The sequence below is a fragment of the Branchiostoma lanceolatum genome, chromosome 19 (genome assembly GCF_035083965.1).
Source record: "Branchiostoma lanceolatum isolate klBraLanc5 chromosome 19, klBraLanc5.hap2, whole genome shotgun sequence".
In the NCBI taxonomy this organism is placed as follows: Eukaryota; Metazoa; Chordata; class Leptocardii; order Amphioxiformes; family Branchiostomatidae; genus Branchiostoma; species Branchiostoma lanceolatum.
The window spans coordinates 14446279-14473770 of record NC_089740.1 but is presented as its reverse complement, the minus strand read 5'-3'; the positions used below and the strand labels follow the sequence as shown (position 1 = coordinate 14473770).

General features: G+C 42.3%; 4 protein-coding genes and 1 long non-coding RNA gene across 5 annotated transcripts; 3 read left to right on the top strand and 2 right to left on the bottom strand.

Annotated features, from left to right (window-relative positions):
- The first annotated feature begins 420 nt into the window (after positions 1–420).
- On the top strand, positions 421–4998 carry LOC136425549 (uncharacterized). Its single transcript, XR_010754074.1, has 2 exons — positions 421–642; positions 1393–4998. It is a non-coding gene; the product is annotated as an uncharacterized lncRNA (long non-coding RNA).
- Positions 4999–5391: 393 nt separating this feature from the next.
- Positions 5392–10615, bottom strand: LOC136425177 (immunoglobulin superfamily containing leucine-rich repeat protein 2-like). The gene is made up of 3 exons (XM_066413973.1): positions 10610–10615; positions 5580–6254; positions 5392–5409 (listed from the first exon to the last, which is right to left on the bottom strand). The coding sequence occupies exons 1-3, from the start codon at positions 10613–10615 to the stop codon at positions 5392–5394; spliced, it is 699 nt and encodes a 232-aa protein (XP_066270070.1).
- Positions 10616–14195: 3580 nt separating this feature from the next.
- Positions 14196–16785, top strand: LOC136425176 (leucine-rich repeat and fibronectin type III domain-containing protein 1-like). Its single transcript, XM_066413972.1, has 3 exons — positions 14196–14360; positions 15229–15330; positions 15772–16785. Exons 1-3 carry the CDS (start codon positions 14196–14198, stop codon positions 16783–16785), a joined length of 1281 nt encoding a protein of 426 aa, XP_066270069.1.
- A 2660-nt stretch (positions 16786–19445) lies between these two features.
- Positions 19446–22817, top strand: LOC136425540 (acyl-coenzyme A thioesterase THEM4-like). Its single transcript, XM_066414460.1, has 4 exons — positions 19446–19798; positions 20982–21253; positions 21537–21650; positions 22242–22817. The coding sequence occupies exons 1-4, from the start codon at positions 19547–19549 to the stop codon at positions 22462–22464; spliced, it is 861 nt and encodes a 286-aa protein (XP_066270557.1). The 5' UTR covers positions 19446–19546; the 3' UTR covers positions 22465–22817.
- A 1401-nt stretch (positions 22818–24218) lies between these two features.
- On the bottom strand, positions 24219–27413 carry LOC136425535 (uncharacterized). Its single transcript, XM_066414452.1, has 2 exons — positions 25884–27413; positions 24219–24435 (listed from the first exon to the last, which is right to left on the bottom strand). The coding sequence occupies exons 1-2, from the start codon at positions 27344–27346 to the stop codon at positions 24243–24245; spliced, it is 1656 nt and encodes a 551-aa protein (XP_066270549.1). The 5' UTR covers positions 27347–27413; the 3' UTR covers positions 24219–24242.
- Between the last annotated feature and the right edge of the window lie 79 nt (positions 27414–27492).

Genomic DNA, 27492 nt, shown 5'->3' with positions numbered 1-27492 from the left:
CGAAAATTTGGGTAAGTCCAATTTTTGTGTTGGAAATTACAGTTAATACTCGTTTAAGAATGATTTCTACCAACACAGATGAACTTTCAGGCTAAGGTTTAATGGTAGTCGTATTAACTGAGTTTGCTGCATGGTCAAGGGCTCAAGTCCCAGGACCAAACAATGTACAACCGGATGTTATCAACCGACTCCTGTACCAGCAGCCTTTATATCAGGTTTGGTGGAGTTTCTTCTTTTTAGGATAAATATTTTAGTGGTGTACAAGGCTTAATGATACAATGTAGACTCTATATACATGTCAAGGGTTTGTTTTCTTCATCCTATTCTCCAAATTCTAGATGTGTTCAATCACTTATGATCAATCATGGTTCTCTTACCTATATATATAAAAAAATTATATACTATAGTCTATATATACATTATCATACCTCTTGTGTCTTGTATAATACATGTTTCAGTTGATTTCTCTTGACTGATTGGTAACTTTCTCATTACCATAGCGACGAGGACATGTACACTGATGGGTCAAGTGAGGAGGAGGTCAGTACCAAGTCCAGGTCAGGGGTCAGGCCAAAGGTCGTGTCAGCCGAGGTCAGCAGACACTTGGGCTCAGCTAAAGAAGAAACAGTCACCATTCCAACAGTAAGTAGTTCATTTTTTTTTTTCATTTGATATATTTTAACAGTGGATCACACTCAGGTCAATGACCTTTTAACTATCTTTAGACACAAGGTTCTGAACTTAACGCAACCTAAAACATCGCATCTGTCTGATTAATGAATTTTTTAATAAAAACTGCTTGAGCTATGATGCATTCTATTACTTGGGTTATCTTTTTACTTTGTGACTTTTGAGCACACCGTTTATAGGGAAGTATAATAAGACTGGTTTATTCTTCAGTGATCTCATAGCAGCTATTAAGCTGAATTGCCGAGGCACATTACATTCCATTTCATTTAAAAACGACTACTTCATTACATCCGCAACAATTAAAAAATACTAGTTAAAATACGACAATACACACAAGGTAAGCTTCTTATTGTAACACATATAGTCGTGGATTTCTTAAGTGTTCAGAATACGAATTATGTAAGGTAACGCACTGTTCATATACCGGTCAGTTCGGCCATATTGAGTGTCAAGTTTATGTGACGACCGTGTTTGCCGGCCACTGATGTTCCCTCTAGTTGGTGGGAGTAGGTGCTGGAATTGGCCTGATCGAACAAGTCATAGTTCCATACAATGTCGTACAGTCCAGTTCAACCTGGAGTTATTGTTTCTTTGAGCACAAAAAAAATTATAGTGACTACTATTTGATATATGTAATCTATGTTTGCCGTAATATTTAGTAAACTAATAAATTTAGTAAAATACGAAATGACATTCACTCAGGTCGAAGTGACTGCCGCAACGAACTTTGACCTCACATCCTCGAGTGACGGGGATGTCTACCTTGATGCGGAGGGGCAGGACTATTCCACTTTTGCAGACGGGGAGGTAGCAGGGGCGGAGGGACCCCTCCAGTTGGTAGATCCCGACACCCTGGCAGAAAAAGTAGTTCCAGGAAAGTATGATGTCATTGAGGATCATACCAAGGAAACTACGGGGGGTGAAACTGTCAAAGATATCTAGAGTTTGTTAGATATTATGTTGTGTTCAAATTTGTTACACATTATGTTCCTATAGACTAGTTTACTTTCTTGTTGTACAACGTAATATATGTAAGGTATTACACCAAGGAGGTCATCTCTATTCAACCTCCTTGGTGAGGCAAAGTTGAAACTTTAGTAACATTTCTCACCCATCATTCTTTTTTTCCTCTTAATGAGTTAACAGGCCAAAAAATGCATGCATGGAAGGACGTCATCCATTCAATTTGAACTAACCTTTTTTTTGCATAAACAATTTACTAGTACCTTGTAATCTCGAATTTCCAGAAGGAATTAGTAGTAACAAAGGATCGACCATGCCACCAGGTTCCCTGCTTCTATAATGCAATATACAATACACAAGCAACAGCCCTAGTAAAAGAGCCTACTACATGTATCTTGTCCTTGGGGTGTTAGTATTGGCAAGCTGTCAGCCAATCAGGTACTCCCAGCTGTTGTTCTAGTTAAGCTGACAGCCAATCAAGTTGTCTCTTATGGTCAAGGGGCAATGTGATTGGCCAGCTGTCAGCCAATCAGGCACTCCCCAGCTGTTGTTCTAGTTAAGCTGACAGCCAATCACATTGCCTCTTATGGTTAAGGGGCAATGTGATTGGTCAGCTGTCAGCCAATCAGGTACTCCCCAGCTGTTATTCTGGTTAAGCTCACAGCCAATCACATAACCTCTTATGGTCAAGGGGTGAAAAATGCTGCATTGAAGAAAATAGCTGATTATATGGCTGCTACTGCAGAAATGTACCCTTGATGTAAGTAGTATAAAATCCAATATAAACCAAATAACAGGATATACATGTATATGCAAGCAAGATTGGATGCCTTCAATATTTGAATGTTTGGCTTTTTGCTATAAATGGACATTGTCGAAGTATAACTTTCTGATTTAAAATCATTCTCAGCTCTCACCAGTGTGAAGGGATTTTTCCTAAATCATTGAGTCTTAGTGCACAAACACTTGGATTGATACGGATGGTTGCTTGGCTGTTTGTTTTGTTTGTTTTTTCATACCTCAGGACATTATTACTGTTGCCTGTGTTTTGTAAACATTTGTTGCTTAGATCGGTGTCAAGCTCTTGCCAAAATAGAAATGTTTGAAAGAGCTCAAGACAACAAAGGAACTATAACTATCAATAACGTAACTAGGTAACAAGAAAACATAGCAGAAAATGCTGCAAGATGACTCTAGTTTTGAAGAGATTGTGTGAAAGAAAAATGTGTTCGTGATCGATGTAAGAAAAATGAGCTAAACTGCTCTTGTTAAGAACAGCAATGATGAGATATTTTTCCTACGGGTTACTTGAAACGGATGGTGCTTTTTTAATACTCTTTGGAGAAATTTGAACAGTATGAAGCAATGGCTGGAAGTGGGTGAAAAGGTTGGTGTTGATACAAGATGGAACACGTAGGTATGCATGTGACGACTTCTCAGTTTTTCAAAAATCCATGTTTTCATAAAGAAAAGGTTTATGATTGTCGACTTCAGACAGAAAAAAACGGGAATTAAACAATCAGGAATCATTACTTTCAAAAATTATATACGGTGATGTGACAATTAGGTACTGAAATTTGAATTGAAAAACTTGGTTATTCTCTTGAAACTTATAATTATGGTATCAAACTTCACCGTAGGTTCTTCGTTGCACAAAAGATCTGATGAGTTTCTCTTACAGTATATTGTCTTCAAGTTGACATTTTCTCTTCCCTTCCAAGACTTAAGCCTTGTGGAAACTCAAGATGTACTGTAGGAGATAAACAGTGCTCTATCAGTCTATGCTTGCTGCTAATATATGCTTATGGGGGACTAACTAAAGATGACTTTAGTCCCTTAATAAACTGCATGTTCCAAGTGAACTGGTGAGACCACAAGGCACCGCAATGGAAACCCTGGGACTCTCAAAGCTACAAAAAAACAGCCAAAACTCTGCTTATTATAGATGTATGAGGTCAATATACCCTATGCCCAGCAAACACACTCTTTAAATGCTAACCCTCTCCTTGCTGCCTAACTCTGTAACCGATAGAGAATGGGGTGCCAAACGGCTACTTCAGTGTGCTGTAGGTTAAGATGCACCTCACCTATCCCTTGACCTCTTTGTGGGCACCTTGAATAAGATATACAGGAACCATTTAACCTTCTCCCTGCTGCCTAACTCTGTAACCAATAGGGAATGGGGAGCCAAACAGCTACTTCAGTGTGCTAAAGGTTAAAGTCTACACAGTTTGCTTGCTGAGATACGAATCTTCGAAGTATGAGAGATGAAAACCTTAGAGATATTTTTGATGAGAAGTGAGAGGTGAGAAAGAGACAGGGACACTTAAGAAATATGCTTATGTAACTGCTTAGAGAACTTTATTGTACCATAAACAAAGAACAAGATGACAAAGCTTCATATTACTACTAAGTATTGTATACTGGACCTTCTCAGCCCAAGTGCTGTATACTGTCAAGTCGATTCCGGATGTATGTGGAGTATTTTACATTACTGCCACCATATAAAACAATAGGAAAGGTGCACAGTACTTTGCTAAAGGCCATGGAGACGATTGCAACCGTTTGCACCGAAATAATATAGTTCTAAAGGCATATTATGTACATTTCTACGTCTTGTTTTGCCCATTGCTGCAAGCAGAAGTTTTGTGGTATAATGCAGTGCAGCACATGTATGGCGAGGTAACAATGACCAAGTTGAAAAATGATCATGGTCACACTCAGATACATAGTAAAAGTATACAAGACTAGTATATATTAAATGTTTGAGATCTTTCTGCTGGTAATGTTGAGCATATCACCAGCAAGTAAGTACTAGTCCTTGAATCAAGTCTTTACGTAATCTAAGATAAGATTCCCTGCAAGAGTACTGCTATGTTTTTGCAAGAAGATATTTAAGATTCGTACTTGTTTTATTCTAGACTTTGTCTAGTTGTTAGTTCACAAGATTGTATGAATGTATTAAGGAGACATTCCATGGAAATGCAAGATGCGTGTATCTTTTTCAGTTGCTACCAAAACTGAGTGGCATAAGAAGTCCTGTTTTGTTCAGGAACCGAACCTTTCGACTGTGCAGGAACGCTACTGTTTCAGACACTTGTAACATTTTATTTCATGACTTTCACCAACTTGCAATTGGTAGACAAAGAGGTAGTGGCGCAACAACTAAAGCATAACAGACCTGTAGTTAGAACACTTCATATAATACAAGCTGTTGAGACAGAGTTTTGTTGAAATAAACATGCCAATGGTTTAGTTAAGCTCTATATCACTAGTAATATCTTAAAGCTACCTCTATTGGAACATGTTTAGTTTTGTTGTTGGAATACAGTTCATTCCAAGTTCTCCAAGTGTTTACTTGTGTTTGTCTCATTATTTTCTCTATCTCATAGATCAAGCCTCTACTGCATGAAAAGCGCCTTAGTTTAGACTAGTCCATTATAGGTGAAGGTTTTTCTACATATTTGAAAAGGTCAAATTATTTACATTTGCTTCTCCTAATAGGTCAGTGAAGTCTTGCTTGTCTCGAGCATTGATGTTTCTGACCTAGGGTGAAGAAATGCTGCGACAGTAAGAATTAGTTCAGTGCTTAGATGAGTGGCCCCCTACGGCCTTGCACTGAGCAAGTTCGTTAAAAAACAATGCACCCCCCCCCACCCCCCCCCCCACACACACACCTTCTAAAGTTACATCTGTTGAAGGCTGATATCATCCGAAGCGCCCCTTTCATCGCTATGACTACCGGATCTGAGCTTCCTGATGATCAATGATAAGATAATAATCGATACCGATATCGTTAATACAATGTGGCGGACTTCCAGCCGTGGCTTTTTTGTGTCCATTCTTTCAGTTGTAGCAGATTCCGTGCTGTTGCCACACCATGTAACGTGTTTGCTTGCAGGGGATTCCTGGAGGTCACTTATTACATGAGTGCCTCCGTTCGTCTTGGGATGACTCTTAAGATGTCCAGCTGCAGTTCCTTCAATCCGATAGCGTCTTGTCTGGAGTCCGGGCGTCTTGGAAGTCGTGGCCTCATCCACGCACCTTGAGAGATGGTCTGAGACGTTGGACAGGGCGACTCCTCGCAGGCGTTCGGGACTGGAACACACCATGGCATCGAGTTTGACCAAACCGAACACGCACGTTCCGCACCGTATGCAGGACGTTGGATCGTCCCCTATCTTCAGAGACTCTTGCAGGCACCTGAATCTGTTGACGAGCCATGCCATCGCACAGTCACAGTTAAAGGGGTTATTATCAATCTTGACGACGCTCACGGCACCGACAAAGGGAAACCCCAAGTCATGCAAATTGAAGGAAGAGAGCCTGTTGCCCTCAAGATGCACTATCGCCAGATTCGGCAGGTCTTTGCTGACAGCGCCCAAATTCACCTGTGTGAGTCTGTTGTGGTTTAGATTGAGGTATTTTAGGGCGGGCACGTTTCGAAGCGACTCCCAGTCAACGGTTTCGAGCTGGTTCCACTTGACGTTGAGTTCCCAGAGTCTCTCCAGGGGCGGAACGCGCAAGCGGCGTAGGAGGTTGTAGGACAGAGACAGGCGTGTCACACTGGTCGGTATGTCCTCGGGTATGGTAGTCAACTTCTGTAACCAGCAACGGATCTGGACCTGTTTGTTTGTTTGTTTGTTTGTTGAAAAGAAAGACTCTCTTTACACAACCAAGTGATTTTATTTATTGGGTCAACATGCACATGCCAGGGTTGCCCAACATGGATTCATTAAGTGGCCAAGTGATTTGTTCAACCGACGTTTCGGTGACCATCTGAGTGTCATCTTCTGCAGAACAATTCTGACTGGATCACATTGCACTGCAGCCAGTCAGAATCGCCTTGAGGAAGGTGACAGATGGTCACCGAAACGTCAGTTGAATAAATCACTTGGTTGTCTTTTTCTTCAGTGACCTACCAACCTGATGAAACTATTCACGGCTGTTTGTTTCTTTATTTTTTGTTTATTCATTTATTTGTACAACAAGAATATAACATAACATAAACAATAAAACAAAACAATAGAAGTAGAAAGCCTATATTGCTTAGACTAGGCCCTCCTCTACTAGAGAGAGAGAGAGAGAGAGAGAGAGAGAGAGAGAGAGAGAGAGAAAGTGATAACGACACAATAAGGATAGTAAAATAATTAATTATATGATTAAAAAAATGACTGCACATATGAGGATATTACGGGTCTGTACTAGCTTATGAGATGGCTTCTCACTTATAAACATTAGAAATAAGGAGGTTTTTTTTCAAGACTGTTCCCTATTGGGACACATTAATATTTTGTATTAAATGCACATGATCACATACTATACTTAATCTTAAGTAGTTGCCATACTTTGTACCTTGTAAAATTTTTGTGCAATAAATTTAAGTTACTATATATATTTCACCTGCGGAGACAAGGTCCCCTCCGGGCTGTTTGAAGTTACGCAGCCTGTCGGCAAGGCGACACCTCTCGTCGGGACCAACGCCAGGGCGATGATAATGGAAAGCAACGACATTCTTCTTCTGCTTCGTGTTTGAAAATGGCGCCCTTTCTGGACCCAAGACACGATCATTTGATTTGATTAGAATTGCGATGGTACCATACATATGGGACACAGTGGGGATTGCCCCCCCCCCCCCCCCCCAGGACACATTGAAAAACGCCATTACAGGCAATATGTAACCCCTGGATAAATAAAAATAAACAAACAAACAAACAGGCAGCTTTTGCTGGTGTTGTGACCCACACATGAAATATGTTTTTCTACAAAACACGTAGCAAAACATATATTGCACACACTACAAGTCACGGACGAGCCCACCGACGCTGAACTGATCGTCCGGCAGGATGAAAAGGAACTGATGATGATGATGACAAGTCACAAACAACGCAATAGATAAAATCTAGAAAAGCAGCAAATTGATAAAGCGTGTATCGCGGTAGAGGCGGAGAGCGCTGACAGAAAACGCGTTAACGGGGCATATGATAAAAAGGTCACAATCCTCTCCACCAACCTCTGCTTGGAGAGTAGTATCGGGGCGTGAAATTAAAAACAACAACAACAACAACATTCAAACCTGTCTATCTTGACGCTTTAGTGAACCTGGCCAAAATGGTCGGTAACACCAACAAATAATGGACCAGCAAAAGTGGCCAGTGATCCTTATGTAGATAACTAGTATCATATAGTACAGGTTTAAGTGAAGACTTTCCAACTTACCTACCTGCCTCTGTGCATAGAGTCGGAAAACAAAAAACAGTCACGTTTCGCAGAGTAAAATGAATATTTAGCTGGGGTGTTGAGGAAATGCGTGGTTTGTCGGGACCGTCCTTGGAGTGTTCAACCTTTTATTAGTCTTGCCCTGCGTAGGCATGTGAGGCAGAAACGTTATAAATCGTCTACTAAAACATTACAGTGTAAACGTACTGTGTCTGTGCGTGGAAGGAGCCATTGTATACACTGTGCAAAATGTAGTTGGCATGGTAGGAGCACTGGTAAACTCGTCTTTTTTAAGTTTTGTGTCGGAAATGTATAATAGTACCTCCGCTTAGATATCTATATGCAGCGAAGGATTTGATTTTGTAATAACCGTAAATTAAATTACAAATAAAAAAAAATATAGGTATGCCGTTTTGTATTGTGGACAAAATGAGAAAACATTGCTTGGCTGCCGAAGCCTAAAAAATATTTTATGTGGGCGACATTTTTGATATTCATGTCCGGACGATTGCGTGGTTCGTGTCCCAAACAGGAGGTCAAAAAACACAATTTGCTGGACCAGACGGAAGATTGTTTCTTGTTACATTTAAAGAAACATGAAGGATATTCTGCCCCTCAACCTTGTCCTAATTCTCTCCCGGGCTGCTTGTTGAGTTTCCTCGGCGATGCAAGCTTTAAGCCCCGCCGGACCGACTAAACCCACCCCGGTGATTTAGGGACCCGTTCCTCGGGGAGCTGGCGCAAAATGCAACAGGCACAAGATAAGAAAATGGTTCTACTGATTGGGTCCCCCGAAAGTGCGAAATGGAACGAAATGGAACGAAATGGAACGAAATGGAACGAAATGGAACGAAATGGAACGAACTAAAACAACATATGTTACATAAATGAAATACCAGTAGATAGCGACATATAAGGAGTAGACCGGAACAGGAAGCATTTTAAATACAGAAGTGAGTGGTAAATGTATAATATAACGTGTTTTATTTCTTGAAACTATGTGATAATATTAAATACAACGTTTTTTTCGCGTTTGTGTGGCTAGATTCTTCCTTGAAAATGGAGGCGCCGCATGCAAAGAGATCCGCCGCTCTTCCTTGTGTACTAACGATCTGCAAATGAACTGCTGCAAATAGCATGGGAAAACAAGCAAACGGAACTGAGTATCGAAGTTAGGACTAGATTATACAGTTGGTGGTAACATTGCATCTCATAATTCACCAAGAGGGCATGAGGCAAGCGTTATTTTATTATTCATACAGTGTGTTTGCGTGTTGCGGGACAGAACTCTTCTCTCCCAAATGGAGCCCCGCATACAAATGAACCGCCATTGTTGCCAGCGCGACGGAACTGTGGGCGTGCTACCGACACGTTGAATCAAACTCCGACTTTACAGTTATTTACATACGGTTTTAGTCCATAACTAGTACGTAGCATATGCATATCTCCGCAACAACGATTTTTATACAACCAATTCTTGTATTCTTGTCGGCTCAAAGTCAGACCGCTGTCGGGGAATGGACCCCTCCGTTAATGATATGCAAATGAAGCTCTGCGCTGCGTCACCAATTTCACACATTTCACACTCCATTCAAACACGGACGTGGAGTCCTCTGGAGACATTTCTGCTTCCCTGTTCCCGACAAAACAAAGGGAGGGTGTGAACGAGGAGGACATGTATTTCACGGTTCACACAACACGCTAGCTGTATACATAATAAGATAACGCTTGCCTCATGACCTCTTGGAGATGCAATATTACCACCAACTTCTGTATAATCTGGTCCTAACTTCGATACTCAGTTCCGTTTGCTTGTTTTCCCCGCTATTTGCAGCAGTTCATTTGCAGATCGTTGGTACACAAGGAAGAGCGGCGCTTCCATTTTCAAGGAAGAATCTAGTCACACAAACGCGACAAAAATGTTGTATTTAATATTATCACATAGATTCAAGAAATAAAACACGTAATATTATGTATTTACCACTCACTTCTGTATTTAAAATACTTCCTGTTCCGGTCTACTCCTTATATTTCGCTATCTAGTGGTATTTCACATCATAATGTTACATATGTTGTTTTAGTTCATTCCATTTCGTTCCATTTCGTTCCATTTCGTTCCATTTCGTTCCATTTCGTTCCATTTCGTTCCATTTCGTTCCATTTCGTTCCATTTCGCACTTTCGGGGGACCGTACTGATTCACAAATACCAAGGTCAGCCGCCAGGAGGTCAATAATCAGCCTTGACCTTTGTCTTCCAAAGACCAACTTACATACCACATATCATCACAATTCATTCAGAGGTTCTTGAGTAATGCTGACCATAAATGTCTGAAAACACGCACACACACAGAGACACACACGCACAGACACACACACACACACATACATGCATACTCAAACACACATACACACACACACACGCACACACACACACACACACACACACACATACACATACATACACTCACACACACACACACACACACACACATACATACGTACTCAAACACACACACACACACATACGCAAACACACGGCATACCTTTAGCTGGTGTGTTACGAAGCTGGTGTGTTACGCCGAATGGCGGTTATACCGGCTATATAGATACAGATACGTGCACACACACACACAGACACATACACACACATACATATACATACACTCACACACACACACCACACACACACACGTAAACACATGCAGGCATACACCTAGCAGACACCCAAAACAATACCTCCATTTTTTATGGAGGTAACGAGGCATCGTGTAACCAAGGTAACTGAAATGAAGACAAGAAAACACTTTTTGCGCGAGCAGACAGATTGTGAGATTTCTGATTGCGATACGATGGGATGATTACGATACGCGATTGCGATGATTGCGATACGATGGGATTTCAGGGTGGGGGGGGCGGTGTGGTTTGTATGTGGGCTGGATATGATTTGAACTCATAACATGCTAAATATTCAGACTGAGACCATGGTTTGTGCATGTTGTATGACATTCGCAGCACGGTTTCATCATGAGAGATGTTGTGATTTGGCCACATTTCCAAACTGGTCCCCGGTAGGGCAGTTTTCAAAAACAATGAAAAACATTATGATATAAAAGGAATCAAAACACACAAAACGTACAAAGACAGTCATGAGTATATTTCTTGACATCCGCTTTTTTTCTTGTTCCCGCAAACATCCCGACCGGGCCCCGGTTTGACAATGTGAACATGGCATTGATCACGAGTTAAAGTGTCTGCTTTTCTTGCCAAATTGTATGATAATAATGGTTTATTGGTCAGAAATTACCCCATCCCGTACCATGGCAGCCAGTGCTGAATTGCTGCAGGGTTTGCAATCATATAATACAGAACAGATACATATTTGCCCCACACTTGCACTTTGTGGAACTTTCACAAGGGTCTGGGCGGCTGTCATTCGGCGCCAGCAAGTGACCTCAATACGGCCTTCCCCAACCGAATTCAGGTACCCATTCACACCTGGGTGGGGCGAGGAAAGTCCTGTAAAGTGCCTTTCCCAAGGGCACAATATCGGGGCATATCGGGGTTTCGAACCCGGGACCTCTCGGTTCTGGGCGAAACACTCTACCGATTCCGCCATACGATGCCAACCTCGTATCGGTATATGTATATCGGTATTACATGCATAGATGCAGGAGTCGTGCCGATATATTCTCCCACGCACTGCTTCACATGTCTTCGCACACGTGTACAGCTTACTGATAGACTGTCTGTTCTATGGTATGATTTACATATATGTATTTTTCCGATGCAATGGCCTGATGGGTAGAGCCTTCGTCTTCTACCTTGCACACGGTAGGTCGTGAGTTCGATTCCCGGCCGGGTCATACCAAAACATTTTAAAAAGGTACATACTGCTTTCTCAGCTTAGCACTCAGCATTTGGGTATGAGTATTAGTATGGTAGTTAACACACACATCACTACCAGCGGACTAGCCCCCTCGTAGAGACTTACACAAAGTTGTGTGGCCCAAGGTTTGCGAATCAGAGATGTGCGCCGCCATAAGCTCCACCAAGTAGCATAGGAGGTCTGTAACTTTAACTTTTATCATTCCGGACAGTTTTCGAAAGCGAAAATTGTGATGTACAAGACAACAGAACACATGAAATTTTAAAAAGAAAGGTCATGGGTATATAGTTGTAGCCTGGAATCCAAACCTATCATAGCTCCCGAGTCTCTCTTGGTTTGGATTACAGGCTATTATAGTTGGTGAATATCTCGATATGCACTTTTATTTTTCGTTCCCACAATCAGCCCAGCCGGGCCCCGGTTTGGAAGTGCGAGCCTGGTATTAGACCTGGTCACGTATAACGTCTGAATGTTTGAAGAGTCAGACGTTTCATCCATGCCACTATCTTTACTTTCATTTCACACTTCTTAGTCACTGATGAAAGATGGTTGTCTGAAGCACCTGACTCTTATCTAGTTTCCAGATCTACAGTATTCTAAATTGTGTAATGTTTTCCGTGATTATCAAACCCTTGAATTGTTGCACAGTAGACCTTCTTTCCAACTCGCAAAACATCATAAGGTACAGAAACATAAGGTTCGATCTTTTTCTCCAACGGCAAGTATTGCATAGTTCTGTACGGGAGCATGGAAGGCTGGCGGTATTACATACATTCATGTAGTAAATACGCGTCTCTGATAGACAGTATTTCATATTCACCCGTCTTCGCATTCAAATTAGCTCCGGGTAGTTTGATTACGTACACGATCCACTCTTAGCTCATCGGCGTTTTGGTGAATAAAGTTTTCACATTTCTTTCTATCCAGTTCTGTAAAAGTTCGGCAGGTATGGGAACTGTTGGCCATCAAGACAAAGTTTCGATTCCTACATCAAATACTGAAAATACATACAGTCTTCTCCGCCCCACCGCATATAATATTACACTTTTGCACTCTAATCTTCTCTTTTAAAATCATCATCGCCCACGCAGAGATCTAGGTGAGACTTATTTGTCTGGGATGCTTGGGATGCGGCGAACAGAGCAGTCTGAGGGAAAACACCGTGAATATTTAAAACTGAAGCCCGCGTATCTGCCAACTCTGTCACAACAGGCGGTTCATTTAACCACGATTGTGAGCAGGGAAGCATCAAGACTGCCATCCTGTACACCGCACTGTTGCACGTCTTGACAGTATTTGTGGAAAACGTTGCCAGCAGTCTTCTGCCGATAGCGAAGGAAGCGAACCGAGTTTCTTCACACTTGAAGATTTTACAGACACCCTAGCATGCAGGTCAGTTGTAACTCTCTAACTACGATTTTATGTCGCTAAAATCACTTGATGTTGTTGTTCATCATATAATGAATGAATGGAGACCTTTATTGCACATTTCTGCCACACTTGGCTAAGTACAGGTCACAACAAAACAAAATAACAAGTACAATTAACGGATACAAAAGAATATGACTATCATAATGCCTATAGGAGCATATACTAAAGTTTCCCTGCCGTTCTATTGCACTGGGTATATTTAACAGGGAGGGGTTGCTAGCACATCCCCTTTAACGTCCTTTTGTGTTGAATTCTACGATCCATACCCTCGTAGGAAGGCCCGGTAGAGGCTAACAGACGGTCACCGAAACGTCTGCTGTTGATTGTATACAGATACCCGCTGTGAATAACCTTGTTAATGCCTTGTAGTGCTTTGGTCTAAAGTCCAAACAGGCCCCGGTCGGACAGCTGGTGGGAAAGAAAATATGATGTGATAGACAACCAAAGACACAATACTCCCAACTATATTTTGTGTATTTTCTTGATGTGCATTTTCTTTAATTACTTTTTACTCGATTGTTCCTTATATGAAAATGAGCGCCAATCTCTGTTTAAAACAATACGATTAAATAGACAGGAAATGTCAAAGCAGGACACTTTCATATACCTGATGTCATGTAAGAACGAATATAGAATGGACAGAGTATGTAGTCATGTTTCCAAATGTTTCAAAAAGAGAGAAGAAACTACTGGGTAATCAACATTAGTTTAACAATAGTCCACCATTTGTCTGTGTTTTGTTTTAGTTTTCAATGTTAGAATGTGGCACTTGATCAAGTCATGTTTTGCATTATGCTTCTTATAGACCATGTGTGGTCATATGTGCATTTAGCCTTTTTCGGCAGGAATATACAATAAGGACTACTATCATTATTTATTTTTCGTTTTCGCAAACAGACCGGGAGGACCCTAGATTGGAAATGGTACCCAATCACCATCCAGTGATTTTCTAACCTGATGAAATCATTCACGGAACATTAGTTTACATTTCAGACTGTTAGTAAAATGAAGACAGCGGCCAACTGGATGTTTAAGTCACGAAAGCGAAGGCAGAGTCGCCTGCCGTTACTCGCCCTCACCCTGTGCCTGTGGCTGGTCCGCGCACGCGCACAGGAGGGACACGCCTTACCGGAGAAGTGCGAAGTCACGTCGCCGGGAGAGAAGCTCAAGGTGAAATGTCTTCTTCCCTGTTAACTTTCGAACTTAACATTATAATAATCTTTATTGCATGTTCATTCACCAGGGAGATAAATGCTCAGGATGCCATGCATGGCCTATATGGGTGATTGACATAATGAAATGATTATGATATTAACGTCTAATACAATACAATACTTAACACTATATCAATGAACTACCGTATATCTAAGTTCTGGTGGCTTCTTCTCTCTTTTTAAAACACATACATAATTACATACTTCATCCATTATATAACCATTTGTGCATGCCATCAAGTATTTGAAAAACCATTTGCCATCCGAGCCCTCCAACTTCTGAATCTTAATTTGTCGTTAGTTTGATTTTTATTTTGTATTATTTCTTCACATGTCATTGATTTGTTGTATACTTATTGATGTATTTATGTATTATTTTGTTCCATTATTTATTATATTGAAGTGTATTTTAATTGTATTTCATTATCATTACTAGTTAGTTCATAGGAGGAGGGCTTAAAAAAGCCTCCCGGATTTCTTCCCTCTTCCTGCACTATTGATATATTTTGTATACTTATTTACATCTGTTTCTTATTTTCATTTTTGTTTTTATTAAACAACTGAAGAATACACAGGACACAGGAGGTGATGCACTCTAGCAGTAGCTAATATCAATATTTTTTTCGAACCAATTAACAAACAAAAGGTGAAATGTCGTTGGATGGAGGGCTTATAAAAGCCTCCCGGGTTTCTTCCCTCCTCCTGTATACACCATTGTTATATTTTGTATATTTATTTACCTCCATTTCTTATTTCATTTGTGCGAACGAATAAACAAACAAAAGGTGACATGTCGTTGGATGGATTTGACTGCGATTCCCGAGGGCGTGCCAGCGGACGCAGCAACCCTGGACCTCCAACGGAATCAAATCAGCAACCTGACGGACATCCCGGCGCTGAAGAGCCTCACCCGTCTCTATCTGCAGGTAGCGTGCGTAGTCCATTGGTTAGCGATCTTGCCTCTGGAACTAGAAGCCCCGGGTTCGATCCCGGCTGTGTCGCTCACCTGACATGCACGCTACCGGAAAAGATCGCAGTCCTTAGGACGGGACGTTAAGCTATGGTCCACTATTCATTGTGCTTGTCGAAAAGAGCTAGGGGAACTTCCCTGGTACAATGAACCTGTAAATACTGTACATAGCGTCTGTCTTCTCTGTCACGACCAGTGGAAGATTAGCTCATCTGCTCATTGAGTTCATTTAAGCTAACCTGGTTCGAGATCACTCTCCTTTCCTTTCCTTTGCAGAACAACCGCATCGAGACGGTGGAAGATTAACTCATCTGTTCATTGAGTTCATTTAAGCTAAACTGGTTCGAGATCACTTTCCTTTCCTTTCCTAAAGAGACTCTCTCGTCTCTATCTGCAGAACAACCGCATCGAGACGGTGGACTGGGAGTCGCTCGGCAACCTTCCAGCTTTGGTCACCCTCTCATTAAAGGACAACCGTCTAACCCACGTCAGTCTAGATCTCGCCATCAAGAAGATGCCGGACCTAACGTCGGTGCACCTGCAGTTCAACCAGCTCCGTTCCTTCACCAAAGAACAGCTGGGGCACCCCACTGTGAGGTCAGTGAAGGTCGGAGGCAATCCCTTGGACTGTAGCTGCCCCATGATGTGGATGGTCAACGACCTGAAGTGCCTTCACAACTGTGCAACAGACCTGTTCTGTTGTGATAAGTGCGACGCATGCCTGCTATCGACCTCGGAGAGCCACGAATGCGCCACTCCCGACCATCTGAAGGGCCTGTCCTTGACGAGCGTGGCGAGAAGTCTGACCGGCTGCGATGAGGAAAACCTCGTCGCCACAACTGCCAAGACGACCGGACAGGGAACAACAACTAAAGACCAAGGCCACGGAACAACCACCGAACTATTCGAACCACGTCTTGAGGAGTACAAGAGCACAACTTCTCCTTCAAACGAGCGCCAAGATTCCACTTCACCGACCGCTATCGACAGTGACCACCACAAGATGACAGCCTTTCAGCCCAACGCTTACACTCAGGGCAGAGTATCCACCGAAAATCCCCCTATTTCAACCCCATCTCTGCCTCTCGAAACGCAGGACTTTGTCCTCGGTGAGAGTACCGGTACCATACCACCGTCAGCTATCCTTCAGGCCTCCACTATCGACAAATCCAACACTCCAGGATTCAGCTATGCCCCGACCAAGACGTCGCTCGTGAGTGACCAAGATGCAGTATCACAGGCCAAGGGAACACAGCCCAAAACCCACCACGCTGACCAAGATGGCGGACAAGCCAACGGAACCCAGCTCGAAACTCCGCACAGTGTCGCCATAGCGCTGGCAGCCGTGTTCGCGATCGCTTTTTTGTCGGCGCTGATAATTTGGAAGGTCAAATCTCGTCGCCGGGACTAGACTGTACGCTCGTTCTCATTTAAATGTACACATTCAGTAATCTTCGATACCGATTTAAATAAGACGATCCTGGCATTAGGATATGCCACACATAAGATGTCAAACTGTAGTTTTTATGACGACTTAAAACTTTTCTACTTTTTAGAAACGGCAGATTGGCACCTTATATGTGGCATATCTTAATGTCAGGAATGTCTTACGTCTAACGGTAACGGAGATTACAAAATGTGTGCATTTAAATGAGAACGAGCCTGTAACGCAGCCAATGGCAAGAGTCGTCGTTCAATTCTACTAGAACGTGATTACGCTGCGATCTCGTTGCGATCTAATTTGGATTTGTGTAACCCTTGATTTCATGATTGGAATAACATGCAAAATGTACAAATATGACTGAAAAGACAACAAAACTCGCAAAGCCAAACAAATTTTGTTTCTTTGTATGAAATTCGCTGAGCGCTCTGCTCGGTCACAGCGCCGTCGCAGTGAGGTCGCCAGCCTGGTGGAATGGAATGTAAGTCGTTGAATAAATCACAACGCTCGCACTGCAGAGGCCACGGTGGCAATCCAGTATCAATATACCAAATTCACAATGAAACAAAATACTGCCCAGTCCCTAAGTCATAATGTTTCTCAAGCATACAAGTAACATTACATTCCTTATTGAATTCGGAGTGTTGCCAGGGACTAAAACGCTCACCATTTCAAATCCTCTAATGTAAAGACTATTTCTGTAAAATTTAACACAAAATCCATCAATCTTAAGCTGTTTTCCTTTGGTTGCCACAAGTTACCGGCCTGCTGACAAAACGATACAAAAACTGCCTATCAATGAGCTGAATAATGCAGATTCAGAAAAAAAAGCATATGGAGGACCACACTGTCTCAATCTGGTTTTGCAACGACGACAAATACGAGCCCCATGTCAAAGAGAAGCGATCACAACGATTCAAGACAGTGCTCACAGCTGAGGACGTATACGAAGGTAGGACAATAATGATTCGCCTCATAAAACACTATGGTTTGAACAATGTCTACTTTATAGACAAGGACAGAATGAAATGAAAAAATGAACGACTCTAACAGTCGAGAACATAGCAAAATATTTAATTCAATTTTTCATTAATATAAATGAAGTAGCTTGAAGTAATGTGGATTGTTTGCTATGTAGTGCAAAAAGCTAAGTTTTGCTTTAGTCTGTCTTTTGCATTTCGTAGGAGTAATTGTGAACCAGCTGTGTTTTATTTTGCAACAACTTGTAATATATCTGTTGATAGACATATTACAAGTTGCTGCATGAAAAGAAAATGAATGATGTACGTGAGTAGATATACAATTCTTTAGAGAATGTGAAAACAAGACCCCATTTCGATGGATTAATAACGATTGTTTCCTGAATTCTTATGTAATATGTAACGAGTAAATAGTCTGGAAAGGAGTTCAAATTGAGTGAATTATGCTTCTTTTTATTCTTTATGAAATGCACAACTTGAATTCTGTATCTGTATAGCACCGCCATTCGACGTGACACACCAGCTTCGCAGGCACGCGGCGCCACAGCAGCTGGTTATATTACACTGAATGAATTAATAAGTAACATCATAGAAAATAGCATGCTTTTGCAGGTATTATACATGATTTTATATTTTACAGTTAGGATCTCGCGGCTTTTGCCCAGCTTTTGCTCAAATGTTGAATTGTAGCGAAATGTTGTGACATTATGAGTGCTTTAGTGTTGCCACAATTTTACCTTTATTCAGTTCTGAAATGATTGAAGGGCCAGTGAGAGGGATGCACATTAATTGAACTCATGAACTATTGAACAACTAAAATTGTTCAGATTGCAATCGAATGTAGTGATACATGTATTATAGATGGTTGTTGCAGAGTATATTATTGGCACATTGTAGTTCAGAATAGACTTCATAGGCAAGAAAGACAGAATATAGAAGGGAGAGGTGCAGGGATAGCAGTTATAGTCTGAGGACTTTAGAGAGAAAAATGACAGAGAAATATCGGAGTGTAAAAAGGGGATTATAATTGTGAATCCGAGGCAGTTTTTGTTGCTATAATCATTGGATTTAGTGAATAATATCTTGTGTGTTTATTTTATTGATGTAAAACATTTAGAATGTTTAAAATAAAGTCGACTAAGTTGAGTGGGCAAAACTATTGTCGAGTCGTTCATTTATCTTCTAACGAACAAATACTACATTATTTGGATTATAGGGTATAAAGATACCGCATCTAAATGTTGCACCATGAAAGAATAGAAAAGTAATAAAAAGGACTCTAAGATGTTGTTGATCGTAAAATATGTACAAATCAAATGTAATGATTATACAAATAAGATCTTAAGTAGTTTTGTTTCACATTACACAGAAGATTTGGTTAGAAAAACATAATGAAGTCTTATATGACTATAGCGTTTAGGAATGGCCAACTTGAAATGTGGGAATACGGCTGAATGTTTCTTGCATAATTAAGAAGTTCTATTAACATCATATACTTTATAGAGAAGGATATAACATATCACAGATTGGTGTTTAAAGTATTCATATGTCTTAGTTTAAGCAATATTAACGCTGACGAGCCTAAAGTTGTAAAAAGATGACCCCCGCTAGGTAATGGTATCATCCAAGTGAATAACCTATGAACCCGGGTCAAATAAACCTAGGGGTCATTTAGTGTTTCGGGCGTTTTTTCCGAAGATCGCGGCATTTTAGTCAGGTTTCCTTCGAATCCTGGTCTACAAACATCTTCCATGGCTCTAAGAAACTGTACTTTGTTGTCAAAGAGGGCGATAAACTTCTTTTCACGCGCGAAACCGGAAATAATTTCACATCCGTGTCGTCTGCTGCACACTGAGTTCGCCAAGGTCACGCAGGTCCAGCAGGGCGGCTCGCCAAGATTCATCGGGGTTTCTTCGGGGTTTCTTAACAGCGGTTGTAGCTTTTCTCGGAGAGGATTCGCTACAGTTATGGCTGAAGGAAAGGACGAGCAACACTCAGGGAAGGTAAGTCACAGTATAGGCTATGATACAGTATAGGCTACCGAAAATTCTACTCTACTCTACTCATAGGGCCTAGGGGGGTTGTGTAGTCTGCATTTTCATGTAGCAATATATGTGACTTGACTTCCCGGGGATTTTTGGTTACTAGTGTAAAAACCCAAAGGGGCGAGTAATGCTAGGGTCACATTTCCTAACCGGGGCCCGGCCGGGCTGTTTGCGGAAACGAAAAATCAAAGTATATGTCAGTAAATTTGAACAAACTATGCTCTTAGATAATTTTGGGTACGTTTTGTGTTTTTGTTGACTTTTATATCATACTTTTCGTTCCCAAAGACTGCCCGGCTGGGCCCCGGATTGGAAATGTGACCGAAGCATAACGCCGATTCCGGGATAAGAACCCGCGCCAACTTCCCGATCCGCACGGCTTGGGAAATCAACGCGCTAACGAATAAGGTTTGAGGGTGTTTATAGGGTTTGCGGAGTGTTGGTATCTTAGCTCCTATCTTAGCGATATATGAACTCAGAGCCAAACCAGTCCGATTGCTATCTGTGAGTCGTGCATTTATTGATCCATACAATACTCAATACTAACATATACAGGTCTAGGATAACAGGTTGAGCATGCAATGTACATAGATAGATGCCCAGGAGCGGCGTACTCGCCCCTTTGCAGGCTTTGGGTTTTTACAGTGGTTACCACGCCGGCCCTGTGAGTAACGATCAGATCACACAGGGATTATCGCACTCGGAGACTCGGGACGAGTCTTGAAAGAAAAGGGGGAGTAGTGTAACAGTGGGGATCAACCTCCACTAACTGACGAGTCTAACTGGTCCGGACCTCTTAGCCTAGTGGTTAACGCGTTGATTTCCCAAGCCGTGCGGATCGGGATTGGCGCGGGTTCTAATCCCGGGAGCGGGATACTCGCCCCTTTGGGTTTTTACAATGATATAGGGCCTAGGGGCTTTGTGTAGTCTGCATATGCATGTAACAATATATGACTTGACTTCCTGGGGTTGGCATTTTGGTTAGGGTTATGGGTTACGGTTAGGGCTGGGGTTGGGTTTAGGGCTGGGGTTTAAGGACATAGGGTTTAGATAGTGATTAGTGAGCTTTCTGATTCATACAGAAAACTTAACCTCTGCAAAGTACATGTATAAATCTCTTTTTTTTCTGATCTGGTTTCAGACCAAACAAGAGGACGCCTCCGTTGATGCCGCATGGCCGAACGAGGCGTGGTCGGACGTTGCCAAGGAGATTTTCCACCAGTTGAATGCTGGAACGGAAAATGGCGACTGGAAACGTCACCCGGGTTACCTGAGGACAGGGGAAAGACGTCTGTACAGTAGAAACATCTCGGAACAGGGGAAGGGGTTTGAGTACGCCATTTTTCTCAATAAAAAGGAACAGCGGGCCACTTGTGTGTGCCAGTTCGGTCCTTATCTGCAGGGACCGCCGGGGTATGTTATTTTATACTTTTACACTTCACTCAAACTGAGATACATGTATAGTGAAGACGAAAGATACACATACACACACAAACACACACACACACAAACACACACACACACACACACACACATACACACAAACACACACACACACACTTCAATACATACACATACATATACACACACACAGAGAAACACACAAAAAGCACATTTTCCTGAATTTTCTGCGAACAACCATTGGTTCCGCTTGTTCACAATCACATCCTAAATACATATTCCTGCTGTTCCACAGCCATGTACACGGGGGCGCTCTTGCTACAATGCTCGACGCGGTGATCGGTACCTGCGTGCATGACGCCTTGGAAGGATTTTGGTTGACGGCAAACCTCAACATTAACTACAAAAAGTACGTGCATCAATTCCTCTCTGTCTGATTGTGTACGTATAGATTAGATAACCTTAACTGAAAGATATGCTGCCCCTACGGCTGACTAAGCTATGGGAGTGAGTGAGTGAGTGAGTGAGTGAGTGAGTGAGTGAGTGAGTGAGTGAGTGAGTGAGTGAGTGAGTGAGTGAGTGAGTGAGTGAGTGAGTGAGTGAGTGAGTGAGTGATTAGAGGCAAATTACAAAGTCTTGCATATGCATGGGTCAAAACTATTCCTTTTTTTAATCTTTTTGTTTGGGTGTTTGGCATATTACTATGCACTGTGTTCGTTGCCTCGGTTACTTAATGCCTCTCGTCAGGTCTTTGAAACTGATTTCTTGTTTATAATTTTTTTTTTTTTTACTATCTTGTTTTTATGACTCCCAGTTTCTACAGTATTTACTGCCACGCTGGCTAATCAATATTTAGCGTCCTTGGTTTATCAACAAAAACAAAAGAAGTATTGAATCGCCAGCCTGCTAATTTAGTATGTAGACCATATACATTACACATTACTTACATATAAAACAGTTTATTTGGAAAATCATTTTTTTTTCCTTTTTTTTCTCTCAGGCCGGTTCCCCTCGGATCGACCGCTCTGTTTCATGCCAAAGTGGACCGACAGGACGACCGGAAGGGGTACTTGTCGGCCTACGTCACTTCCGCTGACGGGCAAACCACGCTGTGCGATGCAACGTCGCTTTTTATCAAGCTCTCGCGAGAGAAGATGGAGAAGGCTAAGAAGTACCTACCTCAAGAATCTCAATCTAATACAACTGCAAAGGAAGGAGAGTAATTTGTAGAGGACGACATGTCAGGACACGTCACACTGTTCTCTTTAGTAGATAACAACTTCCTCTTCACGGTTACGATTACAATCTGACTGATTAAGGACAGATAAGTGCAAAATAAGCCGATTTTCTCTGTATTTTACGCATGTGAGGAGAGGCCAAAGACCCTGATTTTCTATCGGCTTAGTGTGATCACAGTTTACAACCAATTAATACTGACAATGCTGCATTGAATTACTTCTCAGGACCTGTAAGACATGTATCAATGTGTATATTTGCATCGATATTTATCCCAGTACAAATATGTTCATGCAATTACTTGACTCAGGACAAATAAAGATTTAAAAAAAGAAACGAAGCAAGCTGTAAGCGTCACATCGGGCATATGACTTCGTATGTCAAACAATGTTCTAAAGTTTTCAGTACCGAAAGACAAAGACACAATGTTTTCTCCAGTCAATAACAACAACACAGCTTTTCGCTAGCACAGGAAAAAAAAAAACAGAAACAGGCCAAACTGTAAGCCTGACACTGTGATTTCTTGTTTAGTTTTCAGTACCGAAAAACAAAGACACAATGTTCCCTCCAGTCGATAACAACAACACAGCTTTTCTCTAGCACAGGAAAAAAACAGAAACAGACCAAACTGTAAGCCTGACACTGTGACTTCTTGTTTAGTTTTCAGTACCGAAAAACAAAGACACAATGTTCCCTCCAGTCTATGACAACAACACAGATTTTCTCTAGCACAGGAAAAAAACCCAGAAACAGACCAAACTGTAAGCCTGACACTGTGATTTCTTGTTTAGTTTTCAGTACCGAAAAACAAAGACACAATGTTCCCTCCAGTCAATGACAACAACACAGATTTTCTCTAGCACAGGAAAAAAACCCAGAAACAGACCAAACTGTAAGCCTGACACTGTGACTTCTTGTGTTAGTTTTCAGCACCGAAAAACAAAGGCACAATGTTCCCTCCAGTCAATGACAACAACACTCCTTTTCTCTGGCACAGATAAAACAGAAACAAAACAACCTGTAAGCGTGACAATTGGTGTGTGATTTCGTATCTCAAGCAATGTTCTAAAGTTTTCAGTACCGAAAAACAAAGACACAATGTTCCCTCCAGTCGATAACAACAGCACACCCCTGTCTCGGAACGGCCACGCCCCACGGACACACCAACCCATCCTCCTCCCCCGCCACGGTCTCCACGAACCCCCCCTCTCTGTCAAACATCTGGACCCGACTGTTACTCCAATCCGCCACGAGGATGTTCCCCCGCGCGTCCACGCACAGCCCGTGAGGCCCGTTCAGCGGCGCTCTCCCCGCACCGGGCTCCAGACTCAAGTCCCGCAGTCTCCGACCACGGTCGTCGTACACCTGGTAATAGATATGCCCCATTATTTAAAGTTTTACTTGGGCCCGTGCACTCACTAATACATATACACGCACATGCATATACACATATATACATATGCACAGAAACACATACACAGAGAGAGAGAGAGAGAGACAAATGCACACGCGCACATGCAAATGCACACAAATATCTACACACACTGCGCAAAATTTGGCAAGTATCGTACATATACACTTCAATGTATTTTACCCATGTAAAATTGTTGCTATGTATTATTATGTAAGGGGTTGAACCCCCCAGGATTCGTTGAAAAACGCCGCCAGGCGATACTGTATTCCTGGATAAATAAATAAATAAACAAACAAACAAACAAACAAATGTAAAGGCACCTAATTGCGGAAACGACGTCAAACAAAAACCCTAACATCTGCTTGGAGAGTAAGAATAAAACAAACCACGCACCTGTACGGTTTTGTGTAGTGACAGTAGTATGTTGTTGTTACTGTGGTTCACGCAAACGCGTTTGTAGGTCTGAACTGTCGTGTCGAACTCTGATAGGGCGTCGCCGTTGGTTGCTAGGATACAGACCTTCCCGGTCAGAGCTGCCGCGACCCTGTAACAAGGCCGATATCGCATAATTTTAACTTAAGAATTTGTATGAATTAATTGATGACGTTTATAAGGTCGTGTCTTGTGACTTCACACCACACAACCCATAGGACACCGACAAAAACACGTAATAATACAAATGGTACAGCGAGTCAAATCAAATGTAACATAAATAATAAGAAAATAAATGAATAAATGAATAGATGAAGCTAAGGTATGTTGAGAATGAGCGCTTAAGGTGGAACCCAGTGTGTTACACTTATGCGTATACAAATACAAATGCAGAAATGAAACATATTTTAAAGAAATATGCATATGCATGCGCGGTAATGAGAAATATGATATAATACTAGAGTTCCACGACCTCATACCTTCGCCAAATGATTTTAATCATTATGACTGACATATTAGGAGTTGATCCAGTTGATCGTCTTCACCCAAATAACAGAGGTTATGCAAACATATATAATCAATTATGCAAATGAGGTCCTTATTAGCATAATTTGATGCAACGATGTTGACATTCGCATAACTTCCAAATGCCACAAGTATGTAATCGCCATCATTTACCTTTAAGGAATTAGTAGTTTCTCATCAATTATGCAATTTAGGCCTACAATTGCATATTTTCTATTTATCAACATTCCTCTCTTCCTCAGTTACAAATGTCACATATTTGAATAGTCATATCATGAAACACAGCAGATTTCTAAAATTGTCTCATTTATTATGCAAATTAGAATCTGATTTGCATAATTATTGTCCAATCATACAAAGTATCACGTAAGCTTTCTACGTACCAAAAATCATGAACATCAAGCCCATCTTGAGTTATAGTATTTTCTCATTAATTATGCAAATAAGGTCCTCATTTGCATAGTTGATATCTATTAATATTTCTCTCTTTCTCAGTTACATATGTGACATGTTTGAGAGTCCTATCATGGAATTTGGCGGCTGTATAAACTTTCCTCATTAAATATGCAAATTAGATACTGATTTGCATAATAAGTATCTAATCATGTACATCATCACTCAAGCTATCTACTTAGTTATTCCCTTTCAAAGTCTGAAGCAAAACCTGCTCCTGCAGTTCCAAAAAAGCCGGTAGGGGGGCCAAAACCTACACCACTTACTCTCTTTCCAAAGAGCTATCTACCACTCAAAAATCAGGACTATAGCATGCCCAGAACACGAGATATCAAAACAGGAAGTTCTGCTGCAGTACCATAACAAGCCGCTAGGCGACCCAAAATGTAATAATTTCCAAGTCTCATCAAGACCTACCCACCTACCAAATATCAACACAATCCATCCAAGCCTTCTCGAGTTATGCTGTTGGTTACAAACACACACACACACAAACGCTACCCTCTGCATAACCTTCTCGGCGAAGGTAATAATGTTTAGATACAAGGTATGTACTGCCAAAAGTGATTCATCAAAACATACCTGCCGTCCGGAAACCCGGAGGCGTCGATAACCGGGTCCCGGCCCGAGCCGACCGCCAGGGATCTCCTCGCCACCAGCCGCCCTTCTTTGGTGTATTTCGCGAACACGTTTGTATAAGTGGTGTCCACGCCTAGAGTTCCTTTGTACAGACTGCCCACGAAGGAAACAAACCTTCCGTCGGAGAACAAACCGCAACCGTTTATGCTTAAATGTTCGCCAAGGTTGAGCATAAATTCGTTAACTTGCATCCCCTTTAATGTAAACACTTGGACTCGCCCGCCGCCCGCTCGGTCGATGACGTAGACATGGTCCAAGGTGGCGGTGACGCACAGCGGTTCTACGAACTGCCCTTTTTTCGTCCCGCTTGTCCCGAAACGGGACTTCGAGGGCGTGAACGTTCTAGAGGGCGTTGAGAGTACGTCTTGACGTGGAGAGCTGACGACTTCTTTGTCTTTCTTGACCTGAATCCGTCCAAGAGTAAAGGCAGACCCTTCAAAATCTCTCGGCACGAACTCTACTTTGGGGGCGTGACGTTGCAAGTCTAGGCGAAGTCCGGTTTTAGTTCCGTCATAGTTCTGTCTCCCATTGCCATGGCAACTCTGTATACGTAGGTGCGACGTCAGGTCTTCCATCTCGTCCTTGACGTCTTGGTCCCACCTGTGGAAGATAAGTCGCACCTGTTCTATCAGCGCCTTGGCGCTTTCTTCGACGTTTCTTATAGCTTCTTCCTTCAGTCTAAGAATCTGTTCCTCCATTGCCGTCTTCTCGATTGCCGCCAGGCGTCTGCTTTCCTCCAAGGCGTCTAGCTTCTTTAAGACTGCCGTCTCACGGGCCATGTTCTGAGGAGTCTTAGCTTCTACCTGCTTGTCTTGTGATGCGTCTTCAGGTGCGCCACATGTGTGGTTAGTGCGGGCACTGTTCAGGCCTTCCCCACCCACAATCTCGCCACACTCTCTACACAATAGCGTTAAGGGCGCACTTCCGGCTTTACCCGGTACTGAATAATAGCGCCGCTCACTCCCCGCTTTGGCAACAGTCACACCTGTCACAGGTGCGCTCCTCTCACCTTTCTGACCGGCCTGCTCTCGCCAGGTGCGATAACAATCATCCCCCTGTCCATCGTAGTGTCCCTTACCGATTGAGCTGTAGTTTAGTTCCGTGTCTATCCTAGTCCCGTCAGTAGGTGTACACACGCCCCTTAAGGGTACACCAGATCCGGTTCTCACTTTCATCTGTTGCCCCCAGGTGACACAAGAAGGTCTCACCTGCCTGCTAGGACGACCACTAGTAGGCTGCTCCTCATAGCGGTTCTGTATCGCCTCAGACGACTTTTTCGTCAGTAGACTACCGTCCGCAACACCGCGGTCTCTGTACCCACCCTCTGCCATGGCGCTCGTACGTGAAACTCTATATACCCTGAACTTTACCCTCAGACGTGGTCGTCCCATTGAGCTGTCAATCATTTACCTCGCACGGGTCAAGAGCGTGCTGCTGTGTACACGCGCGCGCTGGAGTGTCGTCGCCATGGCGACGGGGGTATCGCTTACACCGCGCTGTTGACGAAAAGGAAGCTTACCTGCGTGTAGCAAATATAAAGTAGCAAAGGTGT